General features: G+C 41.1%; 2 protein-coding genes across 2 annotated transcripts in view; both read left to right on the top strand.

Moving 5' to 3' along the window:
- Window positions 1-18,617, top strand: part of LOC146181676 (lysosomal protective protein-like) — an 80,382-nt gene that overhangs the window by 27,353 nt on the left and 34,412 nt on the right. The window lies entirely within an intron of this gene.
- On the top strand, window positions 1,975-18,080 carry LOC146181677 (uncharacterized). Its single transcript, XM_084575528.1, has 9 exons — window positions 1,975-2,265; window positions 3,097-3,197; window positions 5,933-6,143; window positions 10,547-10,680; window positions 11,003-11,176; window positions 16,196-16,249; window positions 16,597-16,650; window positions 17,542-17,767; window positions 17,926-18,080. The coding sequence occupies exons 1-9, from the start codon at window positions 2,076-2,078 to the stop codon at window positions 18,033-18,035; spliced, it is 1,254 nt and encodes a 417-aa protein (XP_084431654.1). The 5' UTR covers window positions 1,975-2,075; the 3' UTR covers window positions 18,036-18,080.

The following is an 18,617-nucleotide window of genomic DNA, read 5'->3' as shown; positions in this document are numbered from 1 at the left end:
AAATGTACTGGTAGGGGTTTATTCATAAACCACTTCGACGATTTTAGTACTCATGTTCCTATGTTTTCGAAAGAACAAGCCGTATAGCCAGGCCCCAGCCCGGCCTGGCTTCTGCTTCCAATCCCTGACCCGGCCCAGGCCCGCAACTTCAAGCCCGAGCCCATCCCGGGCCCGGAAAAAAATTAAAGGTAGGGGATAGGAAGGGAGGGGGGGATTTAAAAGCCTAGATTGAGTCAAGGTGCCGGCAGGTTCAGGTGTGCGGTAGCGGCGGTGCTCGCTGGGGTCATTTTTTTCTTCTCTGCGTTGTAGCTAGCTCGTACGGTTCATGTGGTTTGAGGCCGCCTAACTGAAGAAGGCGTTTTGTTTCCTATAATCGGTCTCGGTCTCCAGAACGAGCGGCTCCTGGAAGTTTTTTTTTTTTTTTTTTTTTTTCAGATTATGGAATGCTTGTTTATATGGTAGGTATTTATATGGTAGGTTCTCTTAGGAAATTCCTTACATATTTTTATGTTGCGCAACATAAAAATATGTAAGGAATTTCCTAAGAGAACCTGGCAAAACAAGTGCCTAAAAAATCTGTGGCGCCACAGATTTTTTAGGCACTTGTTTTGCCAGTTTTCAGTCTAGGAGCAGTATACATGCAGTGTAGACCGCTTATAACGTGGGTCGCGGGACCTCGAACGTTGCACTGAAAGCGGTACCGCACTTTTTGACCTGAAGCTATACACGCATCTCATTAATAAATGATCAAAAAGCAACGCGACCGCGTAAATTACCGCGACCGCCGCAGTGAAGAACTGTGTATGCGCAAACGCATGCTCAGTATCGCAAAGGCGGTGATGCTAACCTTAGCAGTCACAAACGCGGTGGGCTAAAGCATCTTCGACTCTTTTAATTCCTACAAATTATACGAGGATTCTCGGAACAAGAATATTTAGTTGGAACACAAGCTGTGCGGTGAGGCTGATAGAGGAATCCTCATTTAGTGTTTAGTGCACTGTTGTGGCCGCCCACTACATGTACCTGCTTCCCAATAAGCGGTTACTTTATAAGTGGTTACTTTATAACTTTCCTTGAATATCATGGATTAATCTTGCGGCAACACTAAGTGAGCAGAACATCGAAAGTCCTTGCCTCACATTCGGTTTATTTCAACTCGTCACCTCCTAGGCTTGACGAAAGGAGGAAGCTTTTAATGCTTTTAATCAGGAAAACTCGTATCGTCGGTATTTGCAGGAATATGCGCACAAATCATAACGGAATGTCCTATTGAGATACCGTAGCTTCCTTAGGCTATGGAGATACTCTCCGTCTTGTACTTGTTCAACTGTACATTTTTGTTCTTGTTTTGCAATCCTATGCTATGATATGATGCATTCTTTTTGTCGTATTGTTGTACCAACCTCCCCTGCAGCATGGATACTCTTTATTTCCTGAATGAAATAGCTGGATTTATTTTATTAGCGTAGAAGTAGGCCAGCGCTGGATCATCTCTAGTGCCATGAAAATAATTGCGAATTTGCGATCCAAGGAATTTATTTTGCATTCTAAGGACTGTCTCCTCGAGGGCACCTAATTAAGTGTCATGCAGTGGGGTTCTCCCCCATCGTTTGTATATATGGCAATTAAAGTTTCTACCATCACCAAGTTTCTTTCCTCGCGTCTCAGTGGTTAGGAATAACACATCGAAGCTCTCCGCTTTCTCTTTTTCTCACTCACTTTTTCACCGCGTTCTGTCATTCTCTCCACATCTATAACCTTGCTGCGCTTTCTCTTTTCTCCTTCTCTTCCACTGCACCGCAGTCCTCCGTGCTCTCTCCACATAGCTCTCGCCGAAACCTGTTATCGCTCTCCGTTAGGAAAAAACCTCTCCAACTCTCCGCTTTCTCTTCTTCACCTTCGCCTTTCCGCCGCATTCTTTCATTCTCTCTCCGATCCGCTTCCTCTTTCCTCCTCCTCCGCGCTCCCGCCAAAACTTCTTTTCTCGGTGTACTGTTAGGGCTGCTGGCGCGCGTCTATATATACTCGCTCAGTGTGCTTCGCCGGCAAGTGCCTCTGCTGCTTGTGTCGTGAAAATGCCTGGTGAAGTGAGGGTAGCATACGTCTCATACCAAGACGGGTATAAGGCTGTAGTTGATGTCTCCTTAATCAAAGATTTCGACCCGGTCGCTGAGTCAGCGAAATGCAAGAGAATCTATTGGAAGGAGACATTCAACGACGAGGTGCAAGAATCCTACCACCCCGGTGACGTTCTGCTTCTTGGATGTAAGTTTGCATGTGCTCCAAGTATATTGCAATACTTTTTTGTCTCGATCGTACTATTACTGCCTGCTGATGTAAGTTGTGTAAGTTTACGGCCCTTATTTTATTGTTCGGCAAAAGGTGATGGAGGCGTTGCATAGAATTTTGATCGGTGTCGGCCTGCCGTCAGCGCTGTGCGTACGGTCAAACACAACCACGCATATGCACCAAAGTACTTACCAGGAGACCCTAACTCTTGAATAAGCTAGGAATAACGGAAAGCTAGTAAGCATGCTCAGAGTAATTGCCAATTCCCCCCCCCCCCCCCCCCCCCCCCCCCTAACTATTCTTGAATATGGGAATAACGGACAGCGAGTACAGCACGCATGCTCACAGTAATTGCAGCATTCCCGGCCCTTTTATCGGATCATTTCTGCGTGTGCGCATTCGCGCACTGGCATGAGGGCGCTTTTCTTGATGGCTTTATAGTGTCTTAAGAACGTGTCCAGTGCACTATGCGACTGATTGCACGTACGTTAACTGGCTCACAGCACTCCGCTGCACTGTGCGTGCTCACGCGGCAGATTATTATCGGTTATTAATATTATCGGGATTATTATGACGCAGCATATTATTATTATATGTCGTAGTAGCAAACAGTTTGACCTGTTGATGGCCGTGGAATCATATTTAGGCATTTTTGCTGCCCCGGACAGTGACTCGAGCCGCGTGAGTCTTCTCGCAAGCAAATGTTTACTTTGCACGGGTGGTGGAGCTTGCCGACTAGAAGTGCGGCCAGTTTATCTGCTCATCATATATGCTCATATTATTCCTCTCATTCAAATTCATTTTTAGCTAGCCTGAGTGACCTCGTCCAGAAAATGGCAAAAAAGCGCATTGCCATACCAGACAATATATTTTACGAGTCTGACGCTGGCGGCAGCACCACTGAAAAGGTAATAGAATATGTATATACATTCCATATTCCATTGTAAAGTGCTGTGTAACGTGTCCTTTAGTTAGCGATAAGTTTAGCTCCCATAAATTTCTCTCTCTGCATGCCACATATGCTAGTACAATTAGCAGACAAATGACAAAAAGGGACGTGCATCTGTTGAGCATTTATTTGTTGCCATTAAAATTTATCCACCCGGTCACATTCAGTTTGGTCATCTGCTACAGCATATGCCATCAATATTTAAGGAAATATAGGCTTCTGGAAAATAGATACCTTGCAGGATGGACGAACGAGGACAGTATGTATGTTGGAAAGCAGGAACATTATTTAGATGAAAGGGAAGAGGCATGTCAGAGTAATGAAGTATAGAGCAATATGGAAATGCAATGGGTGTGATGTGCTGAGAAGTGTATGGAAAGGTGTATTAGCACCAGAGATCACTTTCAGAAGTGGAGAGTTGTTCCTGAAGTCGAAAGTACCAGTGGTGCTAGAAATAAACCACGGATGCGGCAGTACTGGGTGACATAAAGTGGAGATCATTGAAAGCTTGAGAAGCATAGAATGAATGCTATGAAGGATTGCTGTGGAGAATGGACAAAAGCGACTGGCAAAGATGGTATTACTTGAATATTTGTATAGGAATAGTGCGGACTTGCAATGGAGGAAGAGAACTAGAAAACTGACCAGTAAGTGTACAGGATTCCAGAAAAGCGTATATTGAGCATATTGAATGAATGGTCAAAAATGTAGGGTGAGAGAAATGTAAACGGGGAAAAAAAGACAATTGTGGCCACAGTGGCTGCCATTTCAGGGTGCAGGCAGGTTACATCACGTCAGGATGCATGGCGCACGCGTCTAATCAACTTTTAGTCCCTGCTTCATCCTGCATGATTGAAGCTGCTGTACTTCAATGCTTCTGGCTTAACAACAGTGTGATTCAGTGGGTATGTGTGCAATCTGTGTGCACTAGAAATTACCACATGTTTCTAAAAAGTTGGACTATCTCTGAATATTGACATCTGTGTATCACTACATAAACTCTGACGTGGGGCAGTTTTTTTACTGGAGAAAAATTCAAAGCCTATAGATCCTTTAAAATGCAGTTATCTATTAGCGGGCAACATATACATATGACATGTGTGAGCACGCTTGCTGACAGTCGATGCACTATTCTCAAAACTTATATATACCGAGGCTCTTCAAGCAGTTGGTTTGAAATTTCAATCTTATTCTGCTTGTAAGCGATGGGCTATAATTTGAACTAATGGAATTAGTACACCTATGACTTTTTCACTAAAGCTGGATTCTCGGTTGGGCACATTTGCAGTAGCGATTGCAATAACAAAATGTCTCTGATCACCGCTCCACTTGTACTGTGGGTGCATGTCTTTCCTTTCTCCACAATTTCATATCTGAATTAAAGCAACTTAAGTCCTTCATTACAGTGGTGGCTCAATAATTTTAAAGGCACAGATCAGCATGCACCCAGTGCAGCTGCTATAAATGTGTTGCTGCTGTTAGGTGATTTTAATACTTAGGCATTGCTTCGTGCCTTTGCATTCTTATTGCATTGTTTGTTAGCTACTGCAGAAATGAGAAAGAAGGTCCAGCAAGTAGTTTGCAAATGCAGTGCAATTCACCATGCATTCACAATTAGAGCTACCAAACAATACTAGACAATGTGGGGCCAAACTCTGTGTGTAAACTTCTTCACAGCAAAGCTTCATATGAACAAACATGTATGCAGGGGCATTCAGTATGTAATCATCTAATAATCTTGAAAACTGCTTTGGATGGTACACAACTGGAGGTAACAGTGCGGAACGTGGACGGGAGCACAAGATTAGAAGACGACACAACGAGCGCTGACTTTCAACAACATTTATTTTGGAAAACCCACAACTTCTCATACCCTTACGCCACACATCAAGTACAAGTGACTTGCACATCTCAGCATAGTTATAATAAACAAAAAGCTAACCGTCCCTACTGCTAACACAAAAAGAAATCGAGCTGCTAAATGTGCAATCTTTTCCGTGAGTGTACCACGCTGTACTTTTTTTTATAACTATGCTGAGATGTGCAAGTCACTTGTATGTGATGTGTGGCATAAGGGGATAAGAAGTTGTGGGTTTTCCAAAATAAATGTTGTTGAAAGTCAGCGCTCGTTGTGTCGTCTTTTAATCTTGTGCTCCCGTCCGTGTTCCACGCTGTTACCTCAAGATGCATAACCAACATGCCCAAGCTGCTATTCTAGGTACACAACTGTACTCTGCTGTGAGCTCAAGACCATGAGTGCATGTAACAAAAAAACCACAAGCATGGCACAGTAGCGTGGACGGCATAAGTGCCTCCTGGGAGCATGGCCTCAGATTAGTTCCCCTATAGACAAAAAGATACTCCTGGAATGTCATATCAGTGCATGGGGGGGTAGGATTTTGTTGTTTTTATCTTGCGGGGGCAAACACATTCATCCTAATGAGGGGGGGGGGGGAGTGCATTTGCCCATGCATCATGCTGGCAGAGGCACTGATGGTCATGCGCCAACACCTTTGCCAGCCAGATCAAGATCTTGGATTACTATAGGTTCCGAGATAACACATGTAGGTATTTGTGTTGGGCGTATAGATGTTTGTTGGTGATTATTTGATAAAGTAATCCTTTTATTTGCTCAGAAGCTGCATGGATGCTTGAAGATGGTATTTACTAATCTATACTTTCTGTATTCTGAAGGTGAAACGAAGTAAAAAAAAAACTGCTGCTTCTCGAAAAAGGCTCCCATCGCCTGAAAGCTCGGGTGATGAGCTTATTGAGAAAAGGCTCCTAAGAAAAGAGCAAGAAAACAGCAAGTCCCTGCGAAGAAAAATCAGAAAGCTGGAAGATAAGCTAGAACTGGTTGAAGGTCAAAATAGCCGCCTCCAGGATTTGCTGCACAAGAAATTCGGCAAGTTATAGACACTTTTTTTTTTTAATTTAAGCAAAATGTTTTGTTTTTCAGTTTTAAATGTATGAGGTAAGGTGAGATAAGCATTCTGTTTGATATGTGCTGACAGTTCTGCATTATATATATGTCCCTGCAACATGCTGTAATAGCCTGTCATTTCCTAACCATCAATTTTAATGTCAAGTGTTCAATTTCAGACAGGCCAAAATACTATTTGTGCTTGGAATCTTGTTCTAAACTTTATTGTCATTTTGTCTGCACCAAGCAATGCTTCTAACAAAAATGTCAAGAATCAACAAAGTTGTATAGTTACACCGGAAGACACCAGACATAGTCGCTGCTGGGCACCATCTGTGTTCATCGAGTAGATGCAGTGAGTGACCTTGAGTGTAGCTAGGAACTTAAGTGAATCGGCGACATTAGCTGTGGGAATAAGTTCTCTACTGGCATCATCGCAGTCAGTTATTACTATACTTGGTTGAAAAAATCCACTCTGGTGAAAAAGACGACTAAACACTCTAAACAGGGATCATACCTTATAAGCACCATAACATAAAGAATGTGGCCGATCGTTATGAGATTAGAGTGGTTTTTCTGCACCCTTCAAATTGGCCAAATTGTGTCCCCGTGTACAGCAAAAAAGTGATTCGTCCCAAAGTATTGGCCTATTTCAGTGTTTTATTAAGCACAGATCACAGCATGTCCCCTGCATGTGTGCAGTTGTGTATGAGTTCCCTTTATCTTGCGGTAAGGTATATGTTGGCCAGACGGGCCGATGCATAAATGTATGTTTGAAGGAGCATTTGGGGGCAATATCATCCGACACTTACTCGCATGTGGCTGTGCATTGCAGAAAATGCAACGAAGGAAAAAATAAGAAAGGTAATATAGACAAGGCTGCTATCCGCAGCTCTCACAAACTAGCATTGTTTTCCATCATCTGGATAGGCTAACATACGAAGTTAAGGATGCCTACTGTATCAGGAAAAAAGGTGATAGATGCATCAGCCAGCCTTCTCTCTCCCTTGCATTATACCTAAATAAAACTTGAAACGTAATGTTTTTTTTTTACTATCTGGCGGTTCTGCGCAGGTGCATTAGTTTGTTTCTCTATATATATCTTGTCTGTTTGTTCAAATAAACTTAGTTGTGAGACTGCGCTTGTCCTGTTCTTTAAGTGTTTAGTTGTCATCTTTTTTAGCGCAGTAGATTTTTTCAACCATGTCTACCAACTCGCCCAACTTTCTACCTTATTACTTTACTTGTATTCGTCTTGCAGCTGTTCATATTGTAGGCTTTGATTTACTTTTGTTCCTGCAGCATATAAACTGTTGTGTCTGCATTTTGAAAGTACTATTACTTGCTGAAAATGTGAGATGAATAAGAGCAGTAACTGACTTCGCGGCTACCAGGAGCGGAACAGATTCACACAGCTTAGGCCTCTGATTTGTTCATCCAGCACAAGTGGTGCTGGCGGCACCCAAGATCACTTTGCACATTCGGAGCGAGCACAGATGATGCCAAGCAGTGGCGCTGTCTCTGTTGTCTTATGGTGTAAATGTAGACGTTAATGTCACTAGCTGCTACAAATGCATAGCACCTCTGAGGGGGCCATGTGGCTAGAGAGGGTATGAATATCTAAATACTAGGTACTGTTGAAGAATATGTTCTGCATTGAAAATTACGTACTCTTACGGCACACTTCAAAACTACTGCTGTCATTATTGTGTAGTAAGATTGCTTTCTTCAGTTGTATTTTATTTCTTTTTGTACAGAAATTTGTGACAGTTATGTGTAAAGGTGGGGGCTAAGGATGCTGAACCACAGAACCTCTTCTCCGAGGATGTGAGAAGGGAGCCCAAACCATAAAGCATTGAATGTTGACCGACAGGCATGAAGAGAGAAATGAAGAGATGGGGACCACACCTGATGTTACTTTGTTTAGCTTTTGTTTTTGTCAGACTTTGTTGAGCTGCAAAAACAGGAATTCCCCTTCACTCTATGAGGTCTCTTTCTACAAAATAATGCATCACTCTCGTGCTAATCACAGTGATCACACCTTGTTTGTTTTTTAAAATGACATGGGGCATTTGCAGAAGTATAATATGGAAATGAGGAGGGACTTCCAGGGGGGGGGGGGGGGGGGGGGGAGGTTGCATGCCCTCTAGCCTAGGGCCCTCATTTTTGTTAATCTGCCCCTGAGAATGTTGCAAGGTGTAGTGGCTGAAGATGCATCAAAGTGAAATTTGCATGGCCTGCTAATGCACCTTCCAATTTTAAAACGTGAAACTAAAAACAATTGCAAAAATCGCTGAATTTGTGCAATCAACATTATTATGCAGGATATGTTGCTGGTCTTGTTAGTAGTTGTTGAGCATTATGGTATCGCAGTGCTGGCAGACGAGGACAAAAGGGCAAGAGACACACACATAACTGCGCTGAACTTTCAACTTGATTTTGGATGTTTTGTTTTGAGCTTTACATTTGACAGAAGGACATCAATGCACAAACACACTTACAAAGCAGATATGATAATCTCGGTAACCACATGTGTTTTTTTTTTTTTTTTCATGAAAAATCGGGGAGAAAATTCAAAGGCCGGGCCACTAAACCAACACCACACAAAAATGCTAATGGCGCTAAGAACAAGGCATAGAAGCAAGTAAAAACTCAAGGCAAGATGACAAGTGAAAAATGGCAATGAAGAGCCAACAATTAACAAGGCAAGGTTCATGAAAAGATGAAGATGCATGAAAAATAAAATAGGCCAACAAATAACATGCCGAAAAATTCCAATGAGGCAATATATAAAAGCAGGTAAAAGAAATTCATAAATGAGGCAATAATCAACTGCCAAAAATTTATTGAGCTAAAATAGGTTAAAGGATGATGTGAGATGACATTCAACAAATGAGGTAACAATTAACAGCCAAATATTCAAGCAGTTGCAGGTTTTGGCTGTTAGTCAAAAACCTGCTACTGTTTGAATTTTTGCCTGTTAATTGTTACCTCATTTGTTAATTGTCACCTCACGTCATCCTTTCACCTGATTTTAGCTCTCATTGAATTTTTGGATGCTAATCATTGCCTCATTTATGAATTTCCTTTACCTGCTTTTATCTCATTGAAGTCTTTTGGAATGTTATTTATTGGCTTACTATATTTATCACGTGTCTTCACCTTTTCATGAACCTTGCCATTGCCAATTTTGCCTTGCTTTTAGCCCCTTTAGTGTTTTTTGCATGGCGTTGGTTTTGTGGCCCGGCCTTTGACTTTTCTTCCTGCTTCTTTTGTGAAAAAGAAACACGTGGTTACTGAGATTGTCATACCTGGCTTGTAGGTGCGCTTGAACGTTGATGCCCTTCTGTCAAATGTAAAGCGCAAATCAAAATGTCCAAAATCAAGTTGAAAGTACAGCGTGTGTGTCTCTCGCCCTTTTGTTTTGTCCTGGTGTGCCAGTGCTGCGATGCCATGATGCTCGATTATTGAAACATTTTTTTAAAGCTGCACTTTCACTCCCACCCTCATTCCTTCCCTTACGGCACGGTTCAGCTGTCCACAGAGCAAGTGTGACAGATACTGCGCCTTTCCCTTCCTGTGAACCCATTAAAAAATTAAGATATGACCAAATAGAATTTTAAATATAATTTTCTGTAAGATAGGTCATCATATTCTTTTTGAGTTATTGGACAGGCTTTGATAACAAAAACTTGAGTTGATTACATTTTTTTCTTCTTTTCATGTCCTGTCCTTGCCCCTGCTACCTTTTGTTTTGAGAGTGCAATTCATTTTACCAGAAGTTAGGATTAATAGTTGAGTGGTGCAGTTGCAGCAGCAATGAGAATGGAGAGCATAGTGATGAATTAAAGCTAGTGGATGAGCTTATTTTTCCATCTGTGGTGGTGAATGCATAAAGTGCGTAAAAAGGAACCATTTCAAAAAGCCACATTGCTGCTGTAACAAAGTGCAAAATATCTCAGGTCAGTAGATATGGTTCACATAGTTTCAAATAACATGTGTACAGCTTTTTTAATAGATAAGTTTTGCTATGATATCAGTTTAAGATGTGGCCTCCAAGTTGTTCTTTGCAAATTTTAGTGTGAACCAGAATTTATGCAGAATATCAGAAATTTGTGAAAACTTTTGAACTTACTTAAATTTTATATGTAGGCCCAGGAGCTTGCATAATATAAGCTGGTATGTATTTTTTATTGATAGTTGCTAAGCAGTATTCTTGGCAGTTCATTTTGGAACCTAGCTGTTCAGTGTTGCGAGAACCTCGTGTTTCCTGTGAAATAGGTGGGCGCTGTTCCTTTTCTTTTCTTTAAGTTGGCAGCCATTTTATTTTAGATGCTGTTGCTTGTCCTTTCAAGTTCACAGTTGATTGCATATTTTTATTTCAGACACTTTGGCAAACAAGCTCCTGACTCACAAAATCGATGTGGCAGTAGCAACAGAGGCTTTGGTACCAGACGAAGGCAGTGCTAGCAGCAGTGGCAAGCCTGATACAGGCAGTCACAATGCTATTCATAATGAGGTAATAACATGCTTGCTTCAGTTATCTATACATATTTCTAGTGTAACAAAGGGGTGCTTTACAAAGTTTATTTCCTCATGGCTATAACATGCACAGAATGCATAGCATCGTGGCTAGAGATTATGGAAAATGTTGTTCCATCAGTACTCTTAACAGTGCAGACTTGCCATGCTATATTTCAGCAAAAGCCAGTCTCAATAGTAGTATCTACTACAAAGTACCACTGTTCACAACATTTGTTCACTTGTGCCCTGTAATTGGCTGTTTTACGATTGTTTTTTATTGTAGCTGTGGTGATTTTTTGTTTATCCACGTCAAACAGGAGCTGAAAGTCTCACCACGATGGGCAGCAATACCCACTGAACTGCATCAACCACTGTGGGGATCAGAACGGCAAAAGCAGAGTTGCTCCTCATCAGTGCTGCACGAGGAGCCAATGCCAGATGTCAGTGTTGTCAACACACCGCATTCTGCAGAGGTTGAGGATACTAGCCAGGTGCAGTTTTTTTAAAGAAAATAATCCATTCCATAAACTCTTCTGCTTTCTTCTTAATAATTTTACATTTAAGTCTATATTTCAGTCTATACTTCCACTATAGCATTCAGTATACCTTCTTGAACTCTTCAGCCTTGTGAAACTTGCCTAACCTGCTTGTACACGATGCAAATCAAGAAATGCAACTTACCAATCATTGTCGATAGAAATTGAGCAACCTATGTTTTGCACATTGTAATTTTAACCTTTCAGTGCTAAGCATTAAGTCCAAAGTGTGGTGCAGCTTTTTTTTTTTATGTGCATACCTAGCATCCAGCAGCATTTCTTGCTGATAATATGTAGATGTCAAAATTTTGCATTGACATGGTAGAAGTGGGGTTTTTGTATTGATCGTATGCAATCAGCAATGGTTGGTGACCAAACATCAAATTTTCCAATATTCTAATTTTATTCACTGCAAAAAGAAGTTATGTAGAATTAGACTCTATCCACTGTAGCAAAATCCATTGCTAGTGTGTATACCATCATACAGTCAAGCCCTGATATGCATAATATGGCATTTGTGAACTACAAAATGGCACAAGACTGTAGAAGCTTTCCTGTATTGATACATTACTGTGCTATTTTTAAAATAGTACAGTAAATTGTCATGATGGATTCTTTTAGTACAGATTCTTTTAGTACCAATTATTAGGAATCCTCTGTGGGTTTGATGTGTATAGTGAATTTACTGCCTAAACTAGGCTACAGCTTACTGAAGTGTTTTGTGAGAGCCATCATTGCTATGTCTCCACTGTAATGCACAGTCTGTTCTGTAGTTTTCATCTTTGTCATCTATTTCTCTCTCTTGATTTGGCTGGTCTTGGTTTTAACCTGACCCACTTTGGTGGCAAGCCCAATAAGGCATGAAATAAGGACTTGCTAGGCCTCTAGGCGCACAAATTGAAAGGCGGGTTCCTTTGGTGGCTATCACTGCAAAAACAGTATTTCATTTGGGAAATCGTTTTCTGAATCATTAACGCATCACTTACTGCTTTTAGTATGGCCATCAATAGCAAACTTAATTTCGCTAAAAACACAAACTATATGGATTTGTCAAAAATGGTTAGTTATATATTTGTTGAGATTTATGCTTTATTATCTGCTGCTTGGAAGGTATATGCTGGAAAAGCAGTCTTCCTGTAGGTTATACCCCTTTACACAGATAGTTTCAGTGTCCATTGAGTTTATTGTCATGGCGTGCAGTTGGTGTCAGACATTGCCATACAGTAGTTTTCTGTGGGCACTGAGCTCAATGGAGATTGACTTAGTTGAGGTTTTGCCAAATGGCTATTGCAGCCTTAAGTGCAATGGAAAGATTAGCTCCCACTATTGGCAGTTTTCATGAAATAGGTGGCTGCACTGATTATTAATCTAAGAAAGATTAGCAGAATGGAGAACCATTTCGTTACTCTGTGGGAGTGCTTCTTTAGTGTATTAAGACGACATAGTTTTGATATGGAAACATAGGCGACTTTCTACCACATTGCAATGTGTCTAGATCACGATTCCATCAATGCAGAACTCACTCAGCAGATTGTGCTGCATAGCAAGCACCTTTAATTGTAGTTTCAGGAGTGTCTGGACAGAAAGGGAGCTCTGCAGCATTGCTCTGTGCCAACAGGATGAAAAAGCTGGGGTGAAAAAGCAGGATAAAAAAGCACCGCTATAGCACTACCTTAAGCTCGAAGTGAAGGCAGCTTTTGATGCAAATACTGGCAACTGTCAAGTTAGCTACATAACCAGTGGTCATATGTTTGTGGCATTTTTAGAGAGTCGACCACTTTCCAGTTTAGAATTCCAAATGGTATTATAGGTTTTCTCCTTTTAAATTAATGACTGTGGCAATAATTGTAATCATTGCAATTGTGCTTGCAATGCAACTGTAATGCTCACTAAATCACACTTTGTCATAGTCAAAGCTGCAATTAAAGCACAGTTTTTTTTTTTTTAGTTTCCTTTATATTTTTACTGTGTTCTGGTACAGTGTATTTTTAAACATTTAGTGTTTCCTGCAAAATATTACATGAAAAGAAGAGATATAGCAGTAATAGATGAGTGAATCTGAGAAAGTGGGAACCTAGGTGCAAGAAAAAAAATGAAGCAGCAAGCCAGGTCAAATGAACCATTGATGAAAAGAAAGTTAATACACACTATCGGTAAACTGCAGCTCACCAGTTTAAGGATTGAATTGTATTCAGAAATGTGGCGCAACAAACACAAACACGAGAAGATACACAACACACGTGCTCTTCTCTTGTGTTTGTGTTTGTTGCGCCACATTTCTGAATACGATGCAGCACCAACTAGCCCCTCAAGCCCTTATTTTGGGATAGAATTGTATTACTGGCAAAGTGAAAACAGGAACATGCCCATGTCTACTACTCATAACCTCGAGCTTCTGGCGCACACACTGACTTAACTTTGCAGGGCATAGATGTGAGCAAGCTTGTCTGCAAAGCAAAGGAAGTGACATTTCACAGCAGGTTTCAGTCTGTGCTCACATTGCAGCAATACTGCATAAACATAAAAGCAAGTAACAAGCACATTGACCTAGACAAAGCAGTTGCACACTAGGATTTGTTCCACAGCATAATGCTCTGGTGCTGTAAACTTGGCTCATAATCTACAAGGACACTGCCTGCTTAGCTGAAGTGATGGCCATGCATAGATGGTACTGGGCTCTGGCTTCCTGAACTAAGCAGTTGCAAGTGAAACCATTCATTCAGCAGTCAAAGTGACTCCTCTTCAGAGTATGAATGAAGATACACGAATGCTGCTTTCGTTGCATTCTGTGTGCCTGCACTTCACTATACTTATGAACTTTGTGCCATAATTGCTGTATAGTAGCTGCGAAAATGACAAGGACTGTGACCATTGGTCTGTGCCAGCTTTGCTGTATAAATTGGTGCCCATATGAAGTTCATATCATCATTCTTTGTCAGTCCGCTATCACTTTCTGTAGACAGTGCCAAACGTTGAACCATTAAAGCAGTTTTTCTGAGCAAAACACTCTATCACTAATAGGTCTTCAGTGTGGGACTGGCAGTGTATGGCTTCATTCAGTGCTTCTAATACAAGCTTTCTGAGCAACTTGAGCTAAGATTTCAAAAAAGTTATTTTGCCCTTATCTGGTTATATTTACTTAACTCCTACATTATTTCCTGTAGCCCCCAAGTGAGATATGCAGAAAACACCTGCTTGCACAGGCACTTTTTTTGCATTTTAAAGCCTATAAAATATGAAAGAACAGATGATTGGGTGCTTGAGCTTTGCTATTATGCAGCTGTCCAGCATATGTAATGGGCGGGCAAGGTCGGCAGCAGTATGACTGTATAGGTATGGCGACGCAACAGTGTTGTAGATACTTGGACCTCTAGCCTGTGTCACGGGAAGGCGCAAATGCATGCTGCAATGACTGACCATTGCAGACTGCAAAATAAAGAAAAGAGCCTTTCCATTCTCATTTAGAATGCTCAGTCAGGAACATTCATTTGTGCCATTGTGTAGTAAAAGCAGGAATACCAGTTACCTACAACTGAATTATAATTCCGTTGCCATAGCCAACCTTGTTCACTCACTGCATGCTTGAGAGCAGCACAATAGCTTGGCGTAAGCATCTGGTCACATTTGTTTCTCATATTCTGCGAAAGACATATAATATAGGAAACAATTTATTGATTGGTTTCCACTGGTGCTTTAAAAGTTTGAATATCTGGCTCTGCAGCAAATATTTACAACTTTCAGTAATTAAGCTTAAGTAATCAGTAAGTTAATGGGCAATTAAAAATCAGCCTAAATTACTGTAGTCTCCAGTACAGTTGTATCTGAAGTGCCTTTAAATTTTAAATCTTGGCTGTAGTTATGCATGTTATGCATGCCTATTGCTCAACGACTACTGCAGTTTGCCATATTGCCACTGTGCATCTGCATGGATTTTAAAACTATTAGTGAGCATTAAGGCTGCCTATGTAACAACAATATAAGAGATAAGTTGGGATCCAGTGGAAGCATTACTTCCAGATGGCCTATTCCAGTGTTTCTCAAATGGGGGTCTGCGAAGACATTTTGAGGCCTATGAACACACATCTCCCACCCCAAAAAGAAAGGTTGTCCAATAGATCTGTGCTCTGGCCTGGCAAGACAGCTTTGCAGGGTTAAAAGCATGGAGGTTCAAAGCCAACTAGTTTCTCAAAGGAAAGGCACAGGAGAGAAGTGGAAATTGAGAGTGTGCATATGAGAGAGGGAGAGAGACAGCTTTTTGTTGATGCAGGCATCAGTTAAACTCGTGCTCTTGCTGCACTGCTGGATGGGGCTGCAAGCAAAACATCTGGAGTGGGAGAGCGAGCAGCACAGTATTGGAAGGAGTTCAGTCCTTTCCAGCGGCATGCATACTTACATGCTGCCTCTGCCTATGTCCTCTACAGCTGTGGCCCACAGGCTTATCAAGTTCAGAAGTGCAAGATGCCGGGCTAGTTGGTACTGCATAATAAAATAAAACAGCGCAAGGAACGGGACGAAACACGAAGGAACGGAGGCCTGTGCCTTTGTCTCCGTTCCTTCGTGTTTCGTCCCGTTCCTTGTGCTGTTTTATTTTATTAGGCTTATCAAGTGCCCATTTTTAGAGGTCAGTTTAGCCTTGACCCTATCCCAGTTTGGTGTTCTCTTGGAACTGCAGCAACAGCAGTCCTCACAAGATGCCCCACCCCCTCAGCCAAGTTTCAGCGGTTTACAAGAGGTCCCCGACCCATCCAAGAATTCTATGTATTCATTCATGTTTTCACTATTTCTTACACATCAGAGTTGTAAGGGTGGCTTTTCTTCGTGGCTGTAGACAACACATAGCTAACTTCCATACCAAGAGTGATATCTTTTTTTTTTTTTTTTTTCATTTTTCATGTCTACTGTGGCCTGTCTATAAACATGTGTGACTTCGGATTTCAATTTCATACGTGTTTCACTGCTTTTCCTTTCCTGTAGGTGTCAAATGTGCCTGGGGACGAGGTACCTGCACTGGCAACAGCAAACTGCCAGGTAGGGGATTTGCATATGTTTACCACACTTATGCTTGCACAACTGTCTAGACAGAAATACATAGGGAAGAAGTCATAACACCCAGATTAACATGTAACTCTTTAATATGCATTGCTTTGCTTTGTTTTGTGTTTCTTGCTATGCCGTTCCACTTAAAAACAGGGAAAGACCGGTCAAGAAATCTGTGTATTCATTCATGCTGTAGACAACACATAGCTAACTTTCATACCAAGAGCGATATATATATATTTTTTTCATTTTTCATGTCTACTGTGGCCCGTCTATAAACATGTGTGACTTCGGATTTCAGTTTGGTACGTGTTTCACTGCTTTTCTTTTCCTTGTAGGTGTTGAACGTGCCAGGGGACGAGGTACCTGTACTGGCAACAGTAAACCACCAGGTAGGGGAATTACAGATGTTTACCACTCTTATACTTGTAGCTGGGAAGAGGCTATAATGCCCAGATTAACTCTTTTTAACATTTTGTTTTGTGTTTCTTGCTATGCCATCTCACTTAAAAACTGGGAAAGACTGGTCAAAAAATCTATGTATTCATTCATGTTTTTACTGTTGCTTATTACCATGTGCTTGGGTACGCATGGAAATAACCATTTATTTCACAGCACTTACCATATATTAAAACACTACTTGGCTAGTGATCAAACTGTAGGGACATAAGCGGCTCATTTTATGGCACATACATCAGCCTACAGTCACTCCTACCAGGGAAAGCATAGAGGATTATTTATTTTGTTTATCAATATCGAAAATAATGAGTTGTTTGATACTCCAAATGCACCAGTTTGTGTCTTCTATGATCTGCAATTTCTTCTAGAATCTTTACTGAACTGTTCAAAGCCGATTTTCTTTAAAGGTGCTACATTAACATCCTTTTGAATTTTTTAGTCTAATGAAAAGCAAAATTGCATTTTTGCACTCCAAATTTTTTTGTAGGCAATCTGTGAGCAAAGGTTTTTATTAGGCACCAAAAAGTGCCAGTGGAGTGATTTTTGTAACTGAAGATGCATCTGTTTTTCATTGTTTTTCAAAACACAGTAAATTGGTGAGCAATAAGAGGCCTAATCAGTTTGTCATAACATGTATACCTTGGAAAAATATTTATAATAACTTTGAGCTCAACTCCCTCATGACTGGTAAATATCCTCCCAAGAAATATTAAGGGAAATCGTCTTTTTCTTAAGGGTACTGTAAAGTGTAGATTTTATCCTTTAATGTGCATATTTATCTTTGCATGAATGCAGAGGGTAATGCGTTTTTCTGTTCCATGCAGGTTCACCTCGGCAAGGGAGTATACATCCCAGTAGAGAGATGGGAGTGGCTCCTGACACGGCCCAAGGATTCACTGTTTTGCAAAGAAACAGTGAAGGCGCTTTGGCCTGTGTCAGAGCTTAAAAACAGGAGCGTGACAGGGGCCCCATGTCGCCGCTTTCTGAACGCAGACTCCATTCAGCCTCCGAAAAAAGCACTAACCCCTCACAAGTTGGAAGCTGTAACAAGTAAGTGTTTGAACCTTGACCTAATTATCTTTTTTTCAGTTATTTTCATGTTGTTTTACGCAGCACAACATCCTTCACGTTTGTGGAGAATATGAATCCCTTCAAATTGTTTTGATGTTTCTCGACTGATTTCAGCAACTCATTTGTTTGCTTTGCAGATGGATTTGCTGCATACATTAGCAGAAATGCAAGCGAGCTGCCTCCAAGCAAGCGCATACAGAAAATGAACAGATATATTGCTGAAATGCTAAAAGACATGAATAGATAAAAAATTCAATCATGTATATTGTAAGACAAATAAATAATGCCGAAAATTGCAGTTATTACTAACCTTCTCTTATTGTATAATGTAGAACACCTGCACAGAACACCTGAAAAGGAATTATATGGCCATGGATTCCAAATCACCTATCCTGCCCGAATCACCCATAATGCCCGTATCGCCCATAATGCCCGTATTACCCATAATGCCCATATCGCCCATAATGCCCTTATGCCCATATGCCCATATTGCACATATGACCCGTATTGCCCATAATGCCCATATCGCACATATTGCACATATCACCCGTACTCCCCATATGTCCCGCATAACACATATCCCCCATATCCAATAATACCGTATGTTCGAAATTCATATGGGAGATTTTCAGTAGGGACAGAGCCCCTTTTTGTGCTTTGAATCTGTTCAAACGCAATCCAAAGCAGCGATTCACTCTGTCCTACTGCTCCATGGTAAACGCGTCTATCTAAATAAAGATGGTTTGGTTTGGTTTGTATGGTTTAACGTCCCAAAGCAACTAAGGCTATGAGAGACGCCGTAGTGGAGGTCTCCGAAAATTTCGACCAC

The sequence above is a fragment of the Amblyomma maculatum genome, chromosome 8 (genome assembly GCF_055883805.1).
Source record: "Amblyomma maculatum isolate TAMU_Amacu chromosome 8, ASM5588380v1, whole genome shotgun sequence".
Lineage (NCBI taxonomy): Eukaryota > Metazoa > Arthropoda > Arachnida > Ixodida > Ixodidae > Amblyomma > Amblyomma maculatum.
This window is presented reverse-complemented; position numbering and strand designations above follow the sequence as displayed.

What these genes read in the sequence shown, in the direction of transcription:
- LOC146181677 (XM_084575528.1), top strand. Translation starts at nt 2,076, where the DNA reads ATGCCTGGTGAAGTGAGGGTAGCATACGTCTCATACCAAGACGGGTAT. An exon ending in ACAATGCTATTCATAATGAG is followed by an intron (nt 10,681 to 11,002) that starts GTAATAACATGC and finishes CACGTCAAACAG; the next exon opens with GAGCTGAAAGTCTCACCACG. An exon ending in AGGTTGAGGATACTAGCCAG is followed by an intron (nt 11,177 to 16,195) that starts GTGCAGTTTTTT and finishes CCTTTCCTGTAG; the next exon opens with GTGTCAAATGTGCCTGGGGA.